This window comes from Musca autumnalis, unplaced genomic scaffold (genome assembly GCF_047663935.1).
Source record: "Musca autumnalis isolate F117 unplaced genomic scaffold, ASM4766393v1 scaffold_3, whole genome shotgun sequence".
In the NCBI taxonomy this organism is placed as follows: Eukaryota; Metazoa; Arthropoda; class Insecta; order Diptera; family Muscidae; genus Musca; species Musca autumnalis.
Genome location: NW_027411866.1, coordinates 115,003,914 through 115,023,943, shown reverse-complemented (window position 1 = coordinate 115,023,943; position 20,030 = coordinate 115,003,914). Strand labels below are relative to the sequence as shown.

The following is a 20,030-nucleotide window of genomic DNA, read 5'->3' as shown; positions in this document are numbered from 1 at the left end:
GGCAACTCATCTGAGGAAGAAATATAATCAAAGCGCTGAAAACAATGTTATATTTTATTTCAACAGTCGTAATCCCGACCGTTCGATGTTCGGCATTCTTGCCTGCCCTTGCTATTGATCGAAATGGTTGTCCCCTCACACCGCTAAGGAATGGGTCCTATGGATTTTAAGTTATCTGAACATGTCATTACCAATTCGGCCCGCTTCAGCATAGGGTCGTTTTCTTCAAGAGGTAAAACCTAACTTTGAAAAAAATTAACATGTATATTCGGGTCTGCTCGAAAAGGGTGAAAAGGTCGAGTTGGTGGCATCAAAGGACGAAGCGTGCAGTGGGAAACAAACAAAACAAACAAAATAGGAAGTATGAGTTGTAAGATAAAAAGAAGAAAAGTTCTGGAATGAGCAACCATTTCGATTGTTGGAAAACAGCACCAAGGTGGACAATGTATATAAGACTCAGTTCAAGGATTGTCAGAACAATCATACGATGCTAACTGTCCACATGAATATTAACAGCCACACAAAACGTGTGCAATGATGTAGGGTCGTCGAAAAATATATTCCCTTCTACAGCTAGACAATACTAGAAACCCTCCCTTAGAACGGCAGTGAAGACTCTGTTCTTCACCTCTAAAACATAGACCTATTATTTTAGCTCTAAACTAAAAACATCTTTAAATTCGCCCTAAAGGTGTCTACTATTGATAGATGATCTCCTAAAGGAATATCCTATTGATAGAGAGTCTCCTAAAGGGATCTTATGTTAGCAGAAGACCTCCTAAGGTCGCATTCCATTGAGAGAAGGCCTCTTAAGGGATCTCCCATTGAAAGAAGGCCTCCCGAAGGGTTCTGCTTTTGATAGAAGTTATTCTAAATAGGGACCTTTCCTTTATATAAGACCTCATAAAGGTACCTTCTATTCATAGAAGGGGTCTTTCATTGGTGGAAGACACCCAAAGAGGTATTCTACAGATAGAAGACCTCCCACAGAAATCTTCAGTTGATAGAAGACCTTTTAAAGGGTACTTCTTTTAATAGAAGTCCTCCACTGACAAAAAATGTTTTCTATTGATAGACAACATCCTAAAGGAGTCTAGTATTGCGAGAAACCTCCTAAATGAGAAGATCTCCCAATGTGGTATTCTATTGATAGAAGACGTCCTAAAAGGGTCTTATTCCATTTACAGAAGACCCCTCTAACCCAACAGCGCGTTCCCTTGATAGAAAAACCACTTAAAAGGATCTTCTATTGATAGAAGACTTCCTAATGGCGTCTTTCATTGATTGATATTGACACTGATAGAAGACCTCCTAAGGAGATTTTCTGTTGATAGATGACCTCATAAATTGGTATTCTATTGATAGAAGACGCCGTAAAGGGGCATTGCCTTAATAGAAGACCTCCTAAGGGATCTTCTATTGATAAAAAATCTTCCAAAAGCGGTATTCCTTTGATAGAAGACCACATAAAAGGGTCTTCTATTGATATATGGGCCCCTACACGGGTCTTCAATTGATGTAAGGCCTTCTAAAGGGGTCTTCTACAATTATAAGGTGATCTTCTATTAAGTGATCTTCTATTAATAGAAAACCTCCTAAAGGGCACTTCTTTTAAAAGTAGTTCTTACACTGTGCCACAAATTGGAACTCAAGGTCTGTGCGGTGGAAAATTCCTTTTGGAGATGAAAGCCCTTAGTGAGTATATTAAGAACCCAAAAGGAAATTTTCCCCATAGGTCAAGTTTCTGAGATATCGCGCGATGAATTTTTTTGAATTTTCGCCTGTGATGCTTGAGAAAATAGCTTTATATCTCTGTTTGCCGTTATTGTAGCTTCATTTTGAGATTACATGTCTTCAGTCAAATCGAATGGCGAATCTTTTTGTAGAACATTTCATTCTCCTAACTCAATTCTTTTCATGTCCTTTTCGTCCTTTCTTTTTTGAACCGTAGTAAAAGTACCATAAGATGAGATTTTACAGCATCCAAATATTCCACAAAAATGTTGCTCAGAGAATTTTAGGTATGGTTCTCATTGACAACTAATCGATATTGTCACGTTTTCATTGTCTTTTTTGACATTTACCCGATTTTTGTTCAGAAAAAACCTATGTTTTGTTTTTCTGTATATTCGTTATTTGTTATGTATTGGTAGGTAGACATACCCATTGGTTATCGCTTATATTGACATCTGGGATGTATCTGAAATATTTACCATATATAGCTCCCGATATGCTGAACACGTTAATGACAAATTTTCTTGCAGAATAGATCCGGTTATCTAATATTTTGAACCGGATATAGGGATATAAAACCCGGATTTTTTACCGATTTTAAGTAACCGATTAAGGTTATATGTATACCATTAGAAAGCTAATAAAATTGCCAATCAGGGAAAATAAATTTTTTGACAGCATCTCACCTGAGTTCGGTGCTAAAACAAAAAACCCGTATTCTTGAACCGTTTTTAAGGAAAAATATCACTGCGCGTAAATAAGAAGATCAAAGCTTGGTGGGTGAAATATTCTTTTTGCCGATGAAAGTGGATGAAGTTAATATTATGAACCCTGAAGGACAGTTATGCCGTAGGTCAAACTTCTGAGTTATAGCGACATGGAATTTATGTTACGGGTTTATTGTCGTGCTCTTAAAGTTCATCAAGAATGTATGCATCACGCCATAAAACAGAAGTTTGACCTATGGCATAACTGTCCTTCCGGGTTCATAATATTAACTTCATCCACTTTCATCGGCAAAAAGAATATTTCACCCACCAAGCTTTGATCTTCTTATTTACGCGCAGTGATATTTTTCCTTAAAAACGGTTCAAGAATACGGGTTTTTTGTTTTAGCACCGAACTCAGGTGAGATGCTGCCAAAAAATTTATTTTCCCTGATTGGCAATTTTATTAGCTTTCTAATGGTATACATATAACCTTAATCGGTTACTTAAAATCGGTAAAAAATCCGGGTTTTATATCCCTATATCCGGTTCAAAATATTAGATAACCGGATCTATTCTGCAAGAAAATTTGTCATTAACGTGTTCAGCATATCGGGAGCTATATATGGTAAATATTTCAGATACATCCCAGATGTCAATATAAGCGATAACCAATGGGTATGTCTACCTACCAATACATAACAAATAACGAATATACAGAAAAACAAAACATAGGTTTTTTCTGAACAAAAATCGGGTAAATGTCAAAAAAGACAATGAAAACGTGACAATATCGATTAGTTGTCAATGAGAACCATACCTAAAATTCTCTGAGCAACATTTTTGTGGAATATTTGGATGCTGTAAAATCTCATCTTATGGTACTTTTACTACGGTTCAAGAAAGAAAGGACGAAAAGGACGTGAAAGGAATTGAGTTAGGAGAATGAAATGTTCTACAAAAAGATTCGCCATTCGATTTGACTGAAGACATGTAATCTCAAAATGAAGCTACAATAACGGCAAACAGAGATATAAAGCTATTTTCTCAAGCATCACAGGCGAAAATTCAAAAAATTCATCGCGCGATATCTCAGAAACTTGACCTATGGGGAAAATTTTCTTTTGGGTTCTTAATATACTCACTAAGGGCTTTCATCTCCAAAAGGAATTTTCCACCGCACAGAAACCTTGTTGCACAGTGTTATCAAGAAGTCCTACACTGATAGAAGATGTTTTCTATTGATAGACGACATCCTAAAGGGGTATTGAATTGACAGAAGATCTCCTAAAGGATATGATCTTCTAAAGGGGTAGTCTATCGATAGAAGAAGTCAAAATTTTGGGCGTATGAACCGGCAAAAGTATGGATAGGATTAAAGCTCAAAAATTTGCGGGGATATCGATAGATAGGGCTTATTTTATCACACTAGCCTACGAAAAACATAATATCGCTGTAAACAGGACCACTAGGAAACCCTTCGGTAAAAATGTCCAAAGGATCCTCCAGCCACACAAAACTGTTGAACATTTGTGTGGGTGCTACCACAAAAAGGGCCCAAATTTGAACATAAACCAAGTTTCGGCGCAAATTTTAGCGAATATTTGCGAACTTTTGTGGGGGAGGTACCAGAAGGAGTGGACCTACAAGCACCACATTCGAATTTCATCAAATATTCGAAGAAATATTACAAAGTGTGTACGAACGCAGTATTCGGTTCTAGCTCTCCAGCTACTACATATGGTGCCATAGGGGTTTTTACAACTTTCGTGCTGTTGTTTCAAGAAGTATGGACTTGCCCCTGAAAAAAAACTTTTACTGCCGTAATTGAGGCAGCGAATGCAAGTTGCTTCAACAAAAAACAAATCAAAGTGATTCGAGAGCTGGTCTTAAAGTGAATTTATCCAAAATTTTGTGTGGGAGGTACCCGAAGGAGTGTACAAATAAAGTCCATATTCGAACCTGATCTATATCTGGTAGATATATTGGGATGTGTAAAGTATAGACCAAATCGGTCACTCCCTTCAAGAATTATCGTGCGCACAATTTTTCCGAACATTTTTGAACTTTTGTGGGGGAGGTACCCGAAGGAGTGGACCGATATGGCTTTTTTCTAACTTAAATTAAGTTTTGGCAAAATATTATGAAGGCCAAATTTTGAAACGAATCGGCAGATCCGTTCGAGAGTTATCTTGCGCTCCAACCAATACACACGGTGCCAAACGGGGTTTTTGTACCTTTCAGGCTGTTTTCTCAGGAAGTATGGACTTGCCCATGATAAAACTTATACCGTCGTATGGGGGGCCGTGAATACAAGTTGCTACAACAAAAATCAAAGCGATTCGAGAGCAGGTCCTAAACTGAACTTTTCCGAAATTTTGAGTGGATCGGTTGAACCAATATTGGAACCTCATCTAAGTCTGGTAGAAATTTCACGATATATAAAGTATGGACCAAATCGGTTACTTCCTTCAAGAGTTATTGTGCGCACAAATTTTCCGAACATTTCCAAACTTTTATGGGGGAGGTACCGGAAGGAGTGGACCGATATAACCCATCTTCGAACTTAAACTAAGTTTGGACAAAATATTAAGAAAGCCATATTTTGGAATCGGTTGATCCGTTCGAGAGTTATCGTGCGCTCTAGCCAGCCAGACAAACAGACAGACTAACAGACAGACGGACGGACCTGGCTAAATCAACTCCAAATTGTCTAAAACACATTTCGTCCAAACATACTTGGGGTCTAAAACCATAATTTCGATAAGACACATTTTGCCCGTATGAAAATGTATATACGCTCGTTAGCATAAATACTGAGGGTATAAAGAGTATCCTATTCATAGATGACATACTAAAGGGGTCTTTATTGATAGAAGATATCTTAAAGGTGTCTTCCATTGATATAAGACCTTCTAAAGAACACTTATTTTAATTGAAGTCCTCATAAAGAAGTCTTCCACGGATGGAAGACTACCTAAAGAGGTTATCTCTGGGTAGATAACCTCTTATAAAGGTCATCTATTGATGGAAGACGTCTTGAAGGGTTACTCTGCTGATGGAAGATCTACTAAAGACAACTTTCAGCTCGTCTATAAAGACTACTTTCAGCTGATCTATAAAGACTCCCTTCCACTCGCCCTTAAAGACTCTCTTCCGTTCATCTATAAAGACTCCCTTCAGCTCGTCTATAAAACTACCTTCCTCTCGTCTATAAAGACTCTATTCAGCAGGCTTATAAAGACCCCCTTCAGATTGTCTATAAGAACTCCCTTCAGCTCGTCAGGGTAACATAATCGGTATACGAACCTGCTGTTCATGATTTTCATCGATGGTCTGAATGTGAGACAAATCACTTGCACTGCGTTGTGGTTGATGCTGGTGGTGTGGCTGCTGCGGCTGATGTTGTTGCTGCTGCGCCTGTTGCTGTTGTTGTGTGTTATGAACTAAGGCTGTATGAGTTTGGGTACGTTGAGCTTGTAATATCTGACGATGTTGCTGCTGTTGTTGTAATTTATTGTTGTTAGATGACATTACATCTAATTGTTGCTGCTGTTCATTTATATTTAAACGTTCACTAACGTCCGTAATACTGTTACGACTACCAACCATGCTGCATCCGTTTTCTGATTTTCCGTTGGGTGTGGGTATTGGAGGTTTCCGTGGCACTGTCGTCGATCGTTTAGTAGACATTTGCATCATTGGCGAATATTTTTGATTTAATGATGTCGATAAATTTGTTATAGATGATGAGGAGTGGGAGAAGGTGGAGGGGGATGTGGATGATGCCGTCATTGATGTTAGGGAAGCTGTCATCATTGGTGGCAAGGATTGCATTGATTGTGGTTCATTGTTGGCATCATCTGCAGTTTTAGTGCCACTGCCTTTGGTTAGTTCAAACATTTGCCGTATGTTGTTGAATTTGTTGCGTCCCTGCTGCACGAAGTCATCCAGATTGCTGTGACTGCCAAATTTGTTACGCATGCGTTTTTGTTCATTGCGGGATTTCAATGTTCCCGTTTGACTGTGCGGCGGTACCAATGGTAGACCAAGGGTATTTTTCGATACCAATGAATTGGCATTTTCCAAGGATGCAGAACGTATGTGACCACGTTTGTTGAAATTGCTGATAATGCTGCTGCTGTGGTTTTTGTTGTTGTTGTTGTTCATTAGAGTTGGTGTGGTGTCATGTGTTTGCTGGAGTGAAGAATGTCCACTTGATGTGTGGTGTAATTTATTACTGCTAGGTGGACCTATTGCGGTCGCCATTGTTATAAAGTTGTCTCAAAAAGGCTGTTAACGAGGATCTGTAATAAGAAGAATAGGGAAATTTTATTAGCAATTTGAAAGCAATTATAAATGGGTAAATTGATCTTAGAATCTTAGTATTATTTGTTAGCCTTTGAAAACCATAGGTCTGAGAATATTCTCGTATAAAAAGGCGAAAAATGATTTGTATAAAAGGTGTCCTTCTGTAAAAACCGAGGAAAGTTTTAATTAGACAAATATATCTTATATCAATATATCAATGTCAATACCCCTCTATATTACAATAAGGACGTCATAAATCCCACTTTCAACGATACGCCAACCTTGCTATCTAATGTAGATCTAAGCTGACTCTCTAACCATGACGTTGCATAGCTAATTGTTAACGTTTGCCTTCCTCCCTTTTTTGTGTGTGTATTTAGTTTCGCGCTTCTCAGTACTTTAAGGTAATGATCTTTTGATTTGAGAACAAAAGTATAATTTCCATGAAGAATATCACTCCAAGATGTTAGCTAATCTTGATGTATGATGACGTTCATGGTACCAAAACTGGAGATCAACATGGCATAACAAAATGAATAGAAGAAATAGAATGAATAGACACAATGATGATGATGATGAGTTGTATAAATTTGCTGTGCTTTCATCAAGAATTATTCTATCTGGTCCTCCCAGCCAAGTGAGGTTGGAGTGTATCTCTTTATGTGAGATGAAATTCATGGCATCACGTTTTAAAATATGATTCGCATTACATTAGAAATGGTGAGACAGACACACACATGAATGGGTAGTCTAAGGTTTTGTGTGACTGACTGACTGACTCGCTGAATGATAGATAAATTGAGGGACTCAGTGGTTGACTGCAAACAGCGTGTGCCACAAGCACATTAACCTAATTTTGTTGTTTACAAAAAAGCCTCATTGTCTGTAGTTGGGTTTTATATTCTTTAGTGCCGGCCAGCCTCTTTTTTATTGCTATGATGAAGTCTATTTTATGAATATTCCATTTGTGATTTGCTTTGTTTGTTTCTTTTCATTTTAAATTAAAGTTTTACCTGTGCAAAATTATAGCCATTTTTATTATTCGTTGCGGTTGGTAAAGTTCTAAACGAATAAGAAATATATTAGAGGTTTCCTTGTTATTGTGATTCTGGTGGTGATAGAGGAAGACTTGAGAAGGTAAGGGCTCTCGAAATAGTAGAGGAAATTAAATTATAAGTCACATAAACCCATTGATATATAAAGATACTAAGATTCAAGCGGTTTAAGACATGTAACATCCTAAGCTTCCCACAACTTTTTGTAATAGAAAAAGGGGGAGGTAATTGATATAACATTCACCAAGATTCACCAATATGAACTTGCCAAGAAAAACATTATATCGCTGTAAATAGGAGCACAAAGAGCAGCTTCGGTCAAAATTTCAGAAGGATCCTCGAGCAGACTTAAACAAAAATTTTGAACATTTGTGTGGGTGGTACCCAGCGTTGCCGACAGTCAAATCGTCAACAAAACTAGGTTAGGTTACCATTTATGTAATACTAGCAAATGCCCGCTACTTCGTATGCGGAAAGGGAACAGAATATATAATCAATATTTAATACGGGAATGGTGAATGCTGGAGATTCTGTTGTACTAAGACCTATTTTTATTACCAATATTTTTTTCGATTGTAGCCAGAATTTACAAAAAAAATTTGCCGTATCGCATCCCTACACAACTACCATATTTTTTATTTCGAATTTCCTCCTCCTGGTTTTAACCCTTCTAACATATATTCAAACCCCAATTCACTTTTCCAGCTTTATCTGTTCCCCTGAAACCCATTATAGTACTATTTAGTACTTTTTGTATAAATAAGTACGAATTTTAAAAGCCTCCTCCCTACCTCCACTCTAAACACGAATTGCTAATCTAATGCCAAATTTCAAAATTCCAGTTCTACCCCTTACAAAATCACAAATTGTACAAAATTCTATACCATATAGCCAATACCAAAAGGTGCCAAATTTTGTACCATTTAGCACTTTTCGTACACGATTTTCCAAAATGTACTTTCATATCTATCCGTTCACCTAAACCCAATTTATAGCCAATGTAGTTCCATTTAGCACTTTTCCATAAGTACGAATTTCCAAAACTACCTCAATCCTACACTCCAACAATAATCTGTTCACGCAAATAGAAATTGTTGCGAATTCTGTACCATTTAGTACTGCTTCGTGCACGTTAGTACGATTTTCCAAAGCTACGTCTCTATCTCAATTCTATATTCCAACAGTAATCTTAATTCCATATTTCAGGATTCCAGCTCTTCAAATCCAAAACATACTAAGCTCACTACCATTCAGGACTTTTCGACCTTTGGTACATCTTTCTTACTCTTCATCAGTGACCCCATTCCAAATTTCAGGATTCCAACTCTATCCGTTCACCCAAATCCAAATTGTACTAAATTTAGTACCATTAAGAACTTTTCGTGCACTTATGTATAGTTCGAATTTCCAAAAACCATTCCTTGTTACTCTCCACCAGTGACCCTAATTCCAAATTTCAGGATTCCAGCTCTATCCGTCCACCCAAACTCAAATTGTACTAAATTTAGTACAATTTAGTACTTTTCGTACCCCTATATTTCGAATTTACAAAAACCTTTCATTGTTACTCTTCATCAGTGACCTTCATTCCAAATGTTTGTTTCCAGCTCTATCCGTTCACCCAAATCAAAATTGTACTAAATTTAGTACCATTTAGTACTTTTCGTACCCTTATAGTTCGAATTTCCAAAAACCTATCATTGTTACTCTTCATCAGTGACCTTCATTCCAAATGTTTGTTTCCAGCTCTATCCGTTCACCCAAATCAAAATTGTACTAAATTTAGTACCATTTAGTACTTTTCGTACCCCTATAGTTCGAATTTACAAAAACCTTTCACTGTTACTCTTCATCAGTGACCCTCATTCCAAATGTCTGTATTCCAGCTCAATCTGTTCACCCAAATCAAAATTGTACTAAATTTAGTACCATTTAGTACTTTTCGTACCCTTATAGTTCGAACTTCCAAAAACCTTTCATTGTTACTCTTCATCGGTGACCCTCATTCCAAATGTTTGTATTCCAGCTCTATCCGTTCACCCAAATCCAAATTGTACTAAATTTAGTACCATTTAGTACTTTTCGTACACTTATAGTTCGAATTCCAAAAACCTTTCATTTTTACTCTTCATCAGTGATCCTCATTCCAAATTTCACGATTCCAGCGCTATCCGTTCACCCAAATCCAAATTGTACTAAATTTAGTACCATTTAGTACTTTTCGTGTACTTATAGTTCGAATTTCTAAAAACTTTTCTTTGTTACTCTCCATCGGTGACCCTCATTACAAATTTCAAGATTCCAGCTCAATCCGTTCACCCAAATCCAAATTGTACTAAATTTAGTACCATTTAGTACTTTTCGTACCCCTATAGTTCGAATTTACAAAAACCTTTCACTGTTACTCTTCATCAGTGACCCTCATTCCAAATGTCTGTATTCCAGCTCAATCTGTTCACCCAAATCAAAATTGTACTAAATTTAGTACCATTTAGTACTTTTCGTACCCTTATAGTTCGAACTTCCAAAAACCTTTCATTGTTACTCTTCATCGGTGACCCTCATTCCAAATGTTTGTATTCCAGCTCTATCCGTTCACCCAAATCCAAATTGTACTAAATTTAGTACCATTTAGTACTTTTCGTACCCTTGTAGTTCGAATTTCCAAAAACCCTTTGGTACATCTTTCTAACTCTCCATCAGTTACCCTCATTCCAAATTTCAGAATTCTAGCTTTTCCCGTTTGCCTAATACCAAGGGTACCATATTTAGTACCTTTTAGTACTTTTCGTACACTTCTAGGCCGAATTTCCAAAAACCCAGCCTTATCTCACCCCTACACACCAACAGCAACCTACACCCAAAATTTCAAGTTTCTAGCTTCAGCCGTTTCGTCTGTGCGTTGATGAATCAGTCAGTCAGTCAGTCACTCACCTCACTACTCTTTTATATATATAGATTTTCGCTAAAAGTTTTGTCAATGAGACTGACAACATAAAATATACAACCAACAGCAATAAATCTAACCCAATCCCACTTAAATACCGCTATAAAACAGCATTCAAATGGTGATAGCAACATATATGTAAAATAACATATCGTGTAAACCCAGCTAACATTTTTTTCCGAATTCTTTGCCAATTCGGTCAGAATCTCTGCACAAGTTGCCGATTCTGATGCCGAATTCTTTTCGAATTCGGTACAAAAGTTGTATGGCCGTGTCCACCGAATTCGGAAAGAATTTTCTATGAAAATTCTAACAAAATAATAGAGTTTCGCAACAATATCGGTCCGAATTCGGAAAAAATTCTGGAAAATTCGGTGGAAAATTTAGATTTTTTGAAGAAAATCGGTCCTAATTCGGGAAGAAATGCTGGAAAAAATTCGAAGAAAAGTTTAGATTTTCTGAAAAAAATCGAATGAAATTCTTGGCCGCTGATGCCTTTGATACTGACACACAACGCAGAACAAATATCCCAACTCAGGGACAATTTTGTTTTAATGCGCTTTTTATGGATGATTCTAATTTCAAACGTCCTAATGATTTTCGCTGTTGTTATTATTTCGTGATTAATAGTAGAAGAATTTGCACTAATATGTTGAAGCTATCAACACTAGCCTGAATTATTATATGTTGAATTTATATTAAAACAATTCAAAATCTGTATATGCGAATTTTATAAAAAGTCAATTTGTTTTTCGACAACAATCGAACAAGAAAATCCCTTAGAAAATCGATTCGAAATCGGAACGAATTCGGAACGAGATTCTTAAGGTTCTTCAGAAAATGTGCAGAGATTCTTAAAAAAAAGTTTTAGAAAATCGGTACAATTTCTAGAAAAATATTACAATTCTAGAAAAATCGACAAATATCTAAAAAATATTCAGAAAATTTCGGAAAAAATCGGAAATCAGAGCCCTCGGAAAATATTGTTAGCTGGGAAGTACCCATTATAGCTCAAATATCGCTTGCTTGACAGTGTGACCGTCAATGTTACACGTACATTTTGGTAGTTGGACAGTCGGAAATCGATAAAAATTGTCATTGAAAACTGACTAACCGATTAAAGAGTGCATATGTAGGAAGTATCTCGAAAACTTTTCAAGGAAGATGTTCATCCATTGACAATTCTCAAAATCGAGTTTGGAACATTGATTTCCTTAAAGTCTATCGTGAAATTTTTGTCAAAATATAGTTATCGTCTTTTATTTCATGCAATTCTGGTTTACGATAGAAATCGTCAATTTGGACCATAAAATCGTCAAATCAGCATTTTTTAATTTTGGGCTAAAAAATCGTCAAAATGACGATAAATCGTCAAATTCGGCAACAATGGTGGTACCGAACATAATAAAGTTTGGACAATATATATCGAGATCCAAAATTTGGACTAAATCGGTTGCTCGGTTTAGGAGATAACGCGCGTACGATTTTAACGAATATTTTCGAACTTTTTTGGATCGACGCAGTTTTCGGCTCGAGAGTTGTTGTGCGATACTGTGGCTGCTGCAACCACTATACATGCTGGGTTTTTTTTACAGCTTTCGGGTTATTTTTTCAAGAAGTGTGGACTTGCCACTCAAAAAAACTTGTACCATCGTAATAGGGGCCTTCAGTGAAACCTGTTGCAAAAAAAACGATCCGAGAGGAGTTCTTAAACTGCACTTTTCCGAACTTTTGGGTGGGAGTTACCCGAAGGAGTTGACATATCGTCGGTGTCATGCTTAAGTGTTCCATACGCCAATTTTTGCTTTTTGAGATACATGTGCTTTCTAGGGTTTTACGGTATGCTCTATCTGAATTTTTGCTCGTCTTTCTCATATCTGCTCTAGTTTCCGAGATATCTACGCTTCGACGCGAAAGCCTAGACTTCTTTTAGCTATAAAATTAATATTTTAAAAATTTACAAGTTTTAATGCACGTATTGGCCAAGAGCAAATTTTAGACCAAAATATGTTGTGTGATTTTACCCATATTAATAAACATAGGAAATCTAAAGATATGGTAATCAATTCTAAAGGAAGACAATTATTAAGTATTATGGAGGATATAGGTGGCATCTTTATTAATGGTAGAACGGCAGGCGATGAAAATGGGGAGTTCAGTTTTTGTGGAGTTATGGGTAACTCAGTTATAGATTATTGCATTTGCTCTTTTGATTTCCTAAAACATATCAATAACTTCATGATTGCCTTGATATACAAATTCCGGCATGTTCTACCGATTGCAGCTCTCAGAACTTGATGTAAAAATTATATTGGAAAAATAAATATTGAGAGATCTAACTTAGAGATCTAACTTCACAGAATAATACTTCAGTGGATAATATGATAAATGCGGTTACTGAGAGCATAAGAAAAGCCAGTGTAAACCCCCCAAAAAACAAAATATTTTGAACCAAAACAAGTCTGGTTTGATTGGAAATGTTATCGACTCAGGTGTGTTATGCGTAAAAATTTAAAAGAGTATAGAAAAAATCATAATGTGCAAAATAGAATCAAATATTATACTGCAAGATCCAAATTTCTAACGGTATGTTCACAAAAGAAGTTAGAATACCTTACAAATAATATAAAAAAGTTAGATACTGTGAGTAGTCGCAAAGACTGGTGGAGTCTGTCAAACGCAGTGAAGAAACAAAGCTTCACGAGTAAAGGTAATCTTTGACTTTTTTCCATATTTTGGAACATTATTACTAGAAAGTGAAGACAAACAGAAAATTAAATGGTGTATTCCCTACTGGATTGATGCTGTTTTAGATTCTCCTTTTGAAATTTGTGAGTTGAAATCAGTATTAAGAAAGTTGAAATCAAACAAATCTCCCGGTGAGGACGGAATTCCTTACGAATTCTATAAGTTTGCTCCTGGATGTGTTCATAACTATATGTTAGCACTTTTTAATCAGATCTTCCTACATGAAGAAATTCCAACATCCTTTAAACGATCAATCCTTATTCCCTTGTATAAAAAAGGTGACCCTAGCATTGTTACAAACTACAGAGGTCTTTTACTTATTAATACGATATGCAAAATTTTTACGAACATTGTGCTTAATAGAATAACAAATTGGGTTACTTGTAATAATATTCTGAACGAATTCCAAGCCGGCTTTAGGGTATTCTACAGTCGATAATATTTTCAATTTATCCAATATTGTATGCCTTAAGAATCTAAAGAACAGCCGTACGTATGCTTTCTTTGTCGATTTTTCGTCTGCTTTCGATTTGATACCAAGAAACAGCTTGTTTTATAAACTATCATGTATGGGATTGTCTTCAAAAGTGGTAAGAGTTTTACAATCTTTGTACTCAGGAACTGAAAGCCGAATCTGAGATGGAAGTACTTTTTCTACTTCTTTTGAGACGCAGTCTGGCGTGAGACAAGGCTGTATTCTCAGTCCACTTTTATTCTCTTTATATTTAAATGATTTACCAGATGCTCTCCCAGGTGGAGTAACCGTCGCAAATACCACCATAAAAATATTATTATACGCGGATGATATTGTCATCTTATCAAATTCACAACAAGAACTGCAGATGATGATTGACGCTTTACGAGAATACTGCCTACACTGGAGTTTAAAAGTAAATCTTTCCAAATCAAAAATAATTGTTTTTCGCAAAGGTGCTAGATTATCACAAGGACTTAATTGGTATTTTGGTGAAGAAATGATTGAAATTGTCAATAGTTATAAATACCTCGGAGTAGATATAACCTACAATATGTCGTTTTCCAAACACTTAAAACAAAAGCTTTCTGCATCCAAGATAGCAATCAACTCCACGTGGTCCAAATATCTTACCCACCAGCAAATTTCACGTAGAAACAAACTAAAAATTTTTGAAGCTTGTTCAAAGTTCATAATGCTGTATGGAGCTCTGGTTTGGGGAAGTAAAAGATATGAAGAAGTAGAAAAACTTTTTCGTTTCTTCATAAAAAGAATATTATTTTTGCCTGAAAATACACCAAATTATGTACTTTATATAGAGACAGGTTGGAATACAATGTTCACCTCTACATTAAAATTGCATTTTGGTTACATAAATAAAGTTCAACAACTCAATCCGCAAAGACTGCCGAGGATACTAGCACAAGAAATTATAGATAAACATGTTAGCTGGGCAAGCGATTGGTCCAATATATGCTCCACATTACAATACGCTCCACCGAATAACAATACTCCAATTTGCTCTTATTCAAAAGAAGTTTTAGAGTTGCTGATTAGAAAAGAACGTGAAGATTTCTTCACAAATGCATCTAACTCGCAGCATCATGATTTATATAGTCGATTAAATTTCAACGCATCATCCTTATACACAGATATACTTTCAGCGCGTGCTGTCAGTTTAATAATAAAAGCTAGGTGTGGCTTGTTAAGTCTAAATGGAAGAAGTTTCAGAACCGATACAAACACTGCATGTTCATTATGTAACCTTAACCTTCCAGAAGATACACTACACTTTATTGGTATCTGCCCCGTGTATAGTGAATTCAGAGCTGTCTACTTTGGTAAAATCAAGTTAAACTTGGACGAAGTTTGTAGCATTCTAAATGGCATAAATTATATTTTGTTGTATAAATATCTAGAAGCATTCATAAAATATAGAAATCTACTTCTAAATGAATTTAATGTATGAATGATTATTAATTTATGAATTTTACAACCAAAATATTGTAATAAATATATAAAAGTAATAATGGCTTACAGCATTATGCTAGCCAAATATAGATTAGGAACTAATGTATTATATCACGATATTTGTTAAATATGTTCAGCGAAAAAATCTATTAATAAATAATAATAATAATAATAATAATAATAATAATAATAATAATAATAATAATAATAATAATAATAATAATAATAATAATAATAATAATAATAATAATAATAATAATAATAATAATAATAATAATAATAATAATAATAATAATAATAATAATAATAATAATAATAATAATAATAATAATAATAATAATAATAATAATAATAATAATAATAATAATAATAAATTTACAAGTTAATAAACACATTTCAAAAATCAGAACTTTAATTTTCGATTTAGAAGTTTTTAATTTATTGAGGCAAAAATGGAAACATTTTTTGTCACTTTGTTCGATATGGTGTACAATATTCACATTTTTGTTATAAGTGTGGATATGGAACAATTCGACAAAAAATCTATTTTTATAAAATTCTCTCCAACTTTTATATTCCAATGCATATTCCTCTATATTTTTGCAAATATTTTCTATATATTGTTATTAATAATTCAAGTCAAAAATACAAATATTTTCTTTAGTCAGCTCCACGCAGTTGTGATGCAAAACATTTGTCAAAACGGACAAATGGCGTATGGAACACTTAAGCATGGCACCGACGATATACATATGGACTACATAACCGGATCTATTTCTCGTAGAAATATTACGATGTGCAAAGTATGAACCAAATCGGTTACTGCCTTCGAGAGTCATCGTGCCCACAATTTTAGCGAAAAGTTTTGAACTTCTGTGGGGGAGGTACCCGAAGGAGTGGACCGATAGGGTTCATTTGCACAAAATATTACGACTGCCAAATTTTGGTCAGAATCGGTTTATCCACTCGAGAGTTATCGTGCAATACACGGTTTTTCCAGTTTTCAGTTTTTCAGGTCATTTTCTCAGGAAGTATATACATACTTGGACACCGAATACAAGTAGTTAAAAAAAATTCAAAACTATTCGAGAGGAGGTCTTAAACTGCACTTTTGCGAAATTTTGTGTGGGAGGTACCTGAAGGAGGGGACCAATATAGTCCATATTCGAATGTCTGGTATAAATATTACGATGTCCTAAGTATGGACCAAATCGGTTAGTCCCTTCGAGAGTTGTCGTGCGCATAATTTTTGCGGGAAATTTTGAACTTTTGTGTGGGAGGTACCCGAGGGAGTGGACCGATATTGTCCATCTTCGAGCTCAATCTAAGCTTGGACAAAACATTAAGAAAGCCAAAATTTGGATCAAATCTATTACAGTAATTTCTGGTTACCCACATCATTCATACCTGCATTCTGACCATTCCATTTTTAGGCAACTATTCTCCGGATTCCCGACATATTATGTTTTAGTGCACATTCAATAGTTGCATTTTGGGCATAGCTGCATCAAAATTTTGGCGATTTTGCTTTACTTTAGTTGTAGAATATCTATAGATCTGCACAAGAAAGAAATATAATTTTTTTTGCAAATTCAAGTGACTCTCTATTATTGCTTATTATCATCGCAGGGCAGGTAAGCTTCCTGCATTTTCGGCATTCCTGCACAAGAAGTCGTGTTTGAATGTGCAGCTAAGCAAAAAATGCTTTAATCCGTTCGAGAGTTATCGTATCCAGGCAGCCAGACGGACAAACGGACAGAAATTGCTTTGGGGTCTAAAACCATTACTTCGATGAGGCACATTTTATCCGTATGCAAGTGTATAATCCCTCGTTAGTACATATAATTGCTGAGGGTATAACAAAATTAGCATCTCATGATAGCAGAGTAATTTTAGTATTTAAACAAAAGACTTAAGAGACAAACTTCAGACAGTAATGACTCTCTTTTAACAAAGAAAGTAAACTTGAAATATAACAATTTTGAAATTTGTTCGTCTTCTTTGTTTTTATTCTTACTAAATATTATTTCATTATCTTAAATAATATTTTATGTTATTAAATACTATTGTAAATAATATTGCATTATATTATCAATATTTGTTGTAATATTTAAGTATTAGTTTGAATCAAATTTAATCGCAGGCCAAATCTTTCACATAATAACATATTATTTCCCAATTTGTGAAAACAATAGAGATTTGAACAAATTAGTTTAGAGATTAGTCCGATTAAAATATAAATTTGGCACATACTTATAATCACTTTGTTCGATTTAATCGCTCGAAATGATCGATGATAACCTTTCAATAGCGGATGGATTAAGTTTTTTTTCAACACCACTGACGTAAAGTAGAGAGTTAATAACAGATTGTAATATGAATGCACAATACAAATCACAGCAATTAATTGCTAAACTAGTGGGATTATTTGCTAATAAAATGTGGGGTTTCGCGATGTACCTGAAGCAAAAAGGCATTTTATTTTTAAATTATTACTTTAGGGCAGCAATGGGCACCACCAATACTAAAGACTAAACATTGTGTTTGTATTGTGTTAAACAACAACAAATGCCTTAACCGCTTTCGTTCGGTTGCTTTTATAGTGTACATGTGCTTCTGTTAGTCTGCCTGTGCTTCGGAGCAAAGGCGATGCTCATTGCGGTATTAAATTCTTCTTTTTCAGAAACTGGGGGTCTTGTAATAACTACATGGTCTCAAGCAGTTGAAATCATTGAAACTGCATATAAGCCCTTCGTTCATTCTCAGGACATGTCAGGTATTTTGTACATTTGGCATTGCCTTTCAACATTTTAGTCTTAAAATGAACTATGACCCCTTTATAAAGCTTCTAACAACCCCCTAAGCTACTATACACCAAAAACCAAACAAACAAAAAATATCCGGTTTAACATCAATCAATAAACAAAGCATATGTTGCACTAGCTAGGTACAACAACAACCCATAACCAATCACATATTCATAACAACATTGAAAATAACTGTTATTTGCGTGATTTAGCTCAGAAAATATGATGCGGGTATTTTGGTTTTGTTTGTAGCACGAGAGGTTGAGTTGAAGAACAAAAATTAAAAAAAAAAAACAACATCAAAGACAAGGTGTTGGTGTGATATCAAGTTCGTTGTTGGTTTTGTGGTGGTTGGTAACAATTATTATTTTGTATTATTGGTGCAAGGTAACATGGCGTGTGCTTCAATGATTATATCATCAGCATCATCATTAGGTCACCAACAATGGTGTGCTTGCTGTACCCACATTTGATAAATCAAATTTGACTCATTAATTACTCACAATGTGAGAAGAAAAAGAAATATGATAATAGATCATGGACAATTCCCAACAATTATAGATATTGAAGCGGGGGTACATTGAACCTACATTTTTAAATGAGGACACAATGTAATAATAGAAAATCTTAAAAATAGTAGAAGCTAAATAACAGCCATACTTGTCACAACCATGGACGAGATCACTTCAGACATGAAGCAGAGTTCAGTTTTCTAATTTTTATCCGTTTTAAGGTTATCCTAACATTGATAAAGTCATAGATAAGGAACTGTTTTATGGGGTAAAGTCTGTTAAAAATAAAAATACAAAGTTATAGGTTAAACCCTCCAAAATAATTTTCACTAAAATGAACAAGTAAACAGAGTAAACCCACTAGGGTGACGATTTTTACATCCGCATAATCCACATCCATTGGCAAGTGCGGATCTGAGCAGACAACAACTCAATCAAGCCACCTTTGTGTCATTTCATGTGGCAGCTAGAATGAAGACATCGGGATAAGGCTAGGAAATGCTAGGTATCAAGGCAATCTGACCAAACCTCTTCAAGCGAAGAACTATATATCTGCTTTCCATGAAGAAATCCGATTCGAAATTAATGTTGACAATAATTACGGGTCATTGCAGAATAAGATCAATGTCCTGCAGTTGGGAAAGATTTACAATGTCTTACTATTGCAAATTATACAAAGATAAAGAAGAGACAGAGAACATCAATCACGCTGCCCAATGCTCACGACCCGGACACACGATCCAATCTCCTGTCAAAAAGGGCCAACAAGTGTACTTTTCCTTAAAAAGGATCTAAAGTGGCTGCAGCGAGAAGGAACTATCAGCAATATTTTCTACTAAACAGAAGACATTTTGAGGTATTCTTTAGTAGACAGAAAAGTTTTTAAGGTCTTTTCCAGTAGAAGAAGACTTTTTTAAGCTATTCTCTAGTAGACATGAGACCTTTTAAGGTATTCCTAAGTAAACAGAATACTTTTTAAGGAATTCTATAGTAGACAGAAGACCTTTTGAGGTCTTCTCCAGTAGTAGGACGACCTTCCAAAACATTCTTTAATAGACAGAAGACCTTTTAAGGTCTTCTATAGTAGACAAAAAACCTTTTAGGACTTCTTTAGTAGACATATGACTTTTTAAGGTATTTTGTAGTAGACAGCAGACATTTTAAGATCTTCTATACAAAACAGATGACTTTTTAAGGACTTCGGAAGTGGAAAGAATACATTCTAAGATCTTTTGTAGTAGATAGAAGATATTTTAAGATATTA

General features: G+C 35.2%; 1 protein-coding gene across 2 annotated transcripts in view; it reads right to left on the bottom strand.

Moving 5' to 3' along the window:
• Positions 1–20,030, bottom strand: part of LOC141397580 (uncharacterized) — a 221,879-nt gene that overhangs the window by 14,760 nt on the left and 187,089 nt on the right. For both annotated transcript variants that reach the window (XM_073974015.1, XM_073974016.1), the window contains exon 5: positions 5,751–6,748. In XM_073974015.1, the coding sequence (XP_073830116.1) occupies positions 5,751–6,710 (960 nt within the window). In that variant the 5' untranslated portion in view covers positions 6,711–6,748. The remainder of the gene's footprint in view (positions 1–5,750; positions 6,749–20,030) is intronic.